The sequence below is a fragment of the Etheostoma spectabile genome, chromosome 13, assembly GCF_008692095.1.
Source record: "Etheostoma spectabile isolate EspeVRDwgs_2016 chromosome 13, UIUC_Espe_1.0, whole genome shotgun sequence".
In the NCBI taxonomy this organism is placed as follows: Eukaryota; Metazoa; Chordata; class Actinopteri; order Perciformes; family Percidae; genus Etheostoma; species Etheostoma spectabile.
Genome location: NC_045745.1, coordinates 21,982,465 through 21,987,890, shown reverse-complemented (window position 1 = coordinate 21,987,890; position 5,426 = coordinate 21,982,465). Strand labels below are relative to the sequence as shown.

At 40.5% G+C, this 5,426-nt stretch overlaps 1 protein-coding gene across 2 annotated transcripts in view; it reads right to left on the bottom strand.

Annotated features, from left to right (window-relative positions):
- Positions 1-711: 711 nt before the first annotated feature.
- The window catches only part of uspl1 (ubiquitin specific peptidase like 1), a 17,161-nt gene continuing 12,446 nt past the window's right edge, over positions 712-5,426 (bottom strand). The window contains exons 7-8 of one of the 2 annotated variants that reach the window (XM_032533238.1): positions 4,374-4,534; positions 712-2,860 (exon numbers count right to left, since the gene is read on the bottom strand). In XM_032533238.1, coding sequence (XP_032389129.1) covers positions 1,089-2,860; positions 4,374-4,534 — 1,933 coding nt within the window. In that variant the 3' untranslated portion in view covers positions 712-1,088. The remainder of the gene's footprint in view (positions 2,861-4,373; positions 4,535-5,426) is intronic. The other variant, XM_032533239.1, reaches the window with a different exon arrangement.

The window sequence follows — 5,426 nt, the reverse complement described above, 5'->3', positions numbered from 1 at the left end:
TTGAATTAAAAGACACCTGTTTATCTTATTTTATATTTGTTTGTGTACATGGCTGTGGCAAACAAAACTCAAACACCTGAGTATAAATTAGATTAGGTGCAACTTTACTGTCATAGTAAAAAAAAGTAGTAGTATTTAGTATTATTCTAAAGATCATGTTCATAACTTACCTGCAATACTTGAACGATTTCAATTACTTATTTGAGGTTGTAATGTAGCATATATACAGCCACATTACCTGATTTATTGGATTTCGTTTTGATTTCTGTACTGATTTGAATATTCTGTTGCATCATAAAAATGTAGTTTCTTTGATTTCAAGTCTGTCACTCAATTGTCTAAAAACAACTTTATTTTGTATATTATCTTTCTCATGTTATTACTGGTAACATATGTAAATGGTTAAGACTGCTACAGGTCTTAATAGTCAATGCATATTTGATGTCTGAAATAACGTACCATAGACATCAAAATCTAATCAAATCAGTAATAGTTTAGCTCTTAGCTACAGTACAGCCTAATGCTTGTGGGTATTTTTAATTTGGAAGTATTGTTAAAAGTTTATAATGTGTGTAAATTTGTGACTCACAAATAACTAGGTACCTGAATGCCTTCAAACAAGTATTTACAGTAGCTTTAAAAAAAAAATAAAGATTTTATTGTGGAAGCTGAAACAAAACATTTTCCTAAATTGCATAATAATGACAACACTAGAGTCATCTAAAGTATTTATTAAATGACACTTAAAAATTGTTACATGAGAACTTTCAAGTAATATATCAAAAACAAGCAAACAAATAGATTTGGCTGTAAATACAAATGCTTCATACAACTCAGTTACATACAATATTTACACTACAAAGTGCCAAACTTGCAGAATAATTTTAAGGTTTACAAATGCATCCATAACATGTAGATAAACTCTAATAAACCAAGAAAACTAATAGCAACATAAATACACATTACATTAAACTTGTAAAATGCATTTACATGTGGAACAAGATGCACAGAACTGACATTTAAGTGATAGATGAGGTTTAGAGTCAGGTTTGTCATGGTTAACGTTATCTGTGCTTGGAGCTTGCAGCTCAAATAAAAAGTTCAAGTGCATTGAGTGCCTCGGCCTCCATCTCAGTTGGCCTTTCAGCCTCAGCCTGCGAGAGAAACTCCTCCAGGAAGTTTTCAGTGTTGGGTGCGTTCATCGGCGACACAGCAGCAACAGCATTGACCCCACAGTCCAACTGGTCAACTCCATCTTGCCCGTTGGCAAGCATCTCAAGAAAGCCGCTGCTGTCTGGTGAAAGGTGGCTGGCTGTTGTTGCTGGCGAGAGAAGGTCCGAGAGGAAGTCGTCGCAGATGGAGCCGTCGTAGGTGCTGGAAGTGACGGTGTTAGGGGAGCCCTGATGACCCAACATTTCATTCAGCTTGGCGAGCTTCTTTTTCTTTGCCTTCAGTTTCTTGATCAGCTTGTACCTGAGGGCTTCTGTGTCGCTGAGACCCACAGGAAGCTTCGAGGGCTGGCTGCTAGCTTTCTTTGAGGAGGATATTTCAGGGAGCTTTTCTCCAGGTGTAGGAAGTGGTGTACCAGACACCACTGTAGTGTTTTTTAGGGATTTCTGTTGGTTATAAGTTATGGGTGGAAACGGCTTTGATTTACCATTGAGAAGTGCAGGAGATGGGACTGGACTTGAGGCGTTTGAGCTCTTTGCACCGAACCCACCGTACATTTCTGCAGCTTTAGGTGGGAGACCTTCACTCTCCTCTGTCCTGAGCTGTGGTTTAGGGAAGAATCTATCAGAAGTCTGCTGTCTTCTCACAGGGTTGGGTGTAGAGTGAGCGGGAGGAGTGGACTTTACTTGTGTGGCCAAGGTGTTGGGGGTGAGTTTAGCAATCGACTTGTGAATGTGGTTCAGAGGGTGTTTGCTGAGCAGGAAGGACCAGCGGGCATTCTGAGGCGGCATTGGGTGACTCATCTGACTAGCGGACAGGGATGAGGATTCTGTAGAAGACACGGGGGACACTTGCTGTCTAGGTTCAACAGGTGGTGTGTCATTCTGAGCAGTTGCAGTAGTAGTCTCAAGTTTGCTACTGATCCCTTCAGACGGCTCAGAAGATTCAGTTGAAATATTCGGCGCCGCTTTTGGCACAGCTGCCTTTTTAACCGTCTGTCTGCTAACTGTTTTGCCTCTGCCGACTCGTCTGCCTCTCCCTCGTCCTCTCTTGCCGCCAGGCACAAACGTAGGATCACTTGATGAGCCATTCGCAGAATCAGAAGTAGAGGTGGTGGGGAGCTCAACCTCAGGGCCCTGAGACATTTCGCTACCTACCGCAGCGGAGGAGCTATCTGGGGTTGGGTCAAGGGTTTCATTTTGGCTGGGAACACTAAAATCATCCATTTGTTTTTTGTCATTTAAAGGCTGCATTTCTTTCTCTTCTTTTATTTCCACCAGTGTGAGTGTTATGATGTCATTATGGGAAAGCCCCTCAAAGGCATCGAGCAACGTTGTTGAACCTATCGATGTATCAACACCGGCTGTGACGGTTGTGTCTACGACGTTGCTGCTGTCTTCGGATGCCGAGAGTGCACAGACGATGTCAGCAGTGTCGTTGAAAGACATAAGTAGAGACTGATCGGGAGCCAGTTCTCCTGCTGTTAAGTCTTTGTCGCCTTGACTGGGGTTCATCACATTTTTAGATAGGGGAGATTCAGGAAATGTGCTGGAGGGAGAACAGGTAAAAGGCTCTTCTTTATTCTCCTCCACCTCCCAGAAGATGACGTGCATCTCCTGAGCAGGGACCGGGAACTTTTGGTGGGTCTTACAGTTTGGATGTTTCAAGTCGTCATATTCCAGCCATGATCCTATAAGGAACAGGTAAGACAATACGCGGTTAAAATCTATTAAACAGTAGGAAAATGCCTCATTGAGAAAAGTAATCCATTTTACAGGAGCAAAAACAGCAGTAGAAAAGAGCACAAATTGCAGAAAAATAAAATATTGGTTAAAGAAATATCTTGGCTTACAAGCCACAGACAATAGGTTCTATAAACGCCAATGAAACAGACTCTAAATGGCTGGAGCCTTCTGCAGTTTAACATGGGATGAATTCACCACTAGATAGTGCTGTTGGCTAACTACTATGTAGAGGAATAAATCAACCTTCATGTGACTTAACTATGAGCTTAAGTGTTTTTAGTTTCACACCAAATGCTGGAGTAGCTTACAGATCAATACGGAGAAGCAGAAAATAACTTTTATTCAGTTCAGTTTTCCATGTAAAAGTGACTGTAATAAATGGCATGCTAATTGTTGGGACTGATATTCATTTGTGCTTCAGTTTAATGACAATGTATAAATTGTGTGTTAACTATAATCATTTCATGGTTTGACTTTAAATGTACAGTGTTCACTGACACAAGTGCCGTGAATAAAGACTCTCAGGACAACAGGTGGACATGGGTAGATAATGTTGTATGTTCATCTGTTCACTTTTGACCTCTGCCTACAGTAAGATAGCTGAGATAAACGCCGGAGTAGTGGGACAGACATATTGTTCATAACCATGTTAGGAGAAGCTTTTATAAAATATGTAAGCACAATACTGGACGTACGCAGAAAAAGAAAAGATAAATACAGAAGTCACCGGGGATTTTCAGATCTCCCAGTACCGTGTGTTCAAATAAAGCTGCATCTATGTGCTTTGACACGTTGATCTGTCATCTTTCAAATTTCCTCATTCCACAACCAGAAATCACTCAAGATGGTAAACTAATTAATATGGGTGTAAAGATTCAACAATACGAATCAGTATTCGGTTGTATAATCACAGATACATCAATACACAAACCCCTGCATCGGTCTAAATGGACCAAGATTCAACCAATGGCCCGCTTCTAACGTCACGAATCAGTTGACTGAAGCTTTGCCGTCAATTCAACAAAGCTGTTGGAGGAATACATCGTGGATATTGTGAATTGTACTAGCTGCGGTCTGTGAGTTATCCATCCATGTGTGTGTTCCTAAACATGTTGGAGTACTCACAGTGGCTCTGTACCGTGAGTTTCTGCCTCTCCGATTACAGCAGCAAGGAGGTGGTTTCATTTAGAATTGGCTTATTTTCATTTATAATGGGAAATTAATGTGTGTAAATGAAACAAATATTAACCCGGTCTATCAGATTCAATTGTTTCAACATTGAATCAAACGTCAATCGTTTCATAATAAAAGGGCTCGTCCCTGAACCGTATCGTAGCCCATTTATCTAGATACGCATCGGATCGTCCTATAAGGGAGAGAAGGGATTCATTTATTTTCAAGATACCGATTACACGTTATCAGTGAAAACAAGTAATACAACTTTAACAGAATACCTACCATCAGAATTACAAATCCAGGTGACAAAGTGTTTAAGTTGATGGTTGTACTGTATGACAGTGGTGATGGAGTAGCGTTTCCCCTTGAAGGTGAAGGCGTAGATTCTGACATCGTTGACAGGAAGCCCTTCTACAAAGTGCAGCTCAAACACCGGAGGCACACTAAACAAAACACAAAGCGAAAGTAAAACAATCAAACACATTGCAAAGGGAAGGACTTTCTCTGAGTAATATCTTGTCACTCCTGCTAATGTATAAACATGTTATTATCAGACTATACTGTATGTTCTACTAGTTGCAAAACCACAGCTAATTTCCAGTTGTTTTTTTAGATTATTTTTTAGCCTTTATTCTTGACAGTACACACAGTATGTAGACATGGAAGGGGAGAGAGAGGGGAATGGCGTGCAGCAAAGGGCCGCAGGCCGGAGTCGAACCCTGGCCCGCTGCGTTGAGGAGTAAACTTCTACAGTGCCTATAGAAAATCATCATACCCTGTACAAATGTTTACTTTTTGTCATATTACACCCTGGAATTTAAAATAAATTAAATCTACCTATTTCCAGATGTATTTACACATTAAAATGCTCGACATCAAAGTGAAAGTAACATTTTAAAACAGTCTGAACAATTATTCAAATGTACTGAGTAAAATACCTGGTTTGGATAAGTGATCAGCCCCTTAGAGTAATCATTATGAACGTACTCAGGTACAACCAGTTAATTTCCAGATCACACACCATGCTAATTGCCGCCCACCTGACATCAATTGGAGTGATTTTGATTACTTCCTAATAAAACCGGCTGTTCCATGATGATTCCATTACTAGAAGTGCAAGGCAACGCAAAGAACACACCATGGTTGGAAAGGTGCTTTCAAAAGGGCTTATCAAAAATGGATAAAGTTGTGGAAAGGCACAGGTTAGGAGAAGGACACAAAAAGATTTCAAAGGCTTTCACCATCCCTCTGAGTACCATTCGGAGCATTATTAAGAAGTGGAAAGCTTATGGAACCACCAACACCAGGAGGACATTGATCAGGGAAGCTACCAAG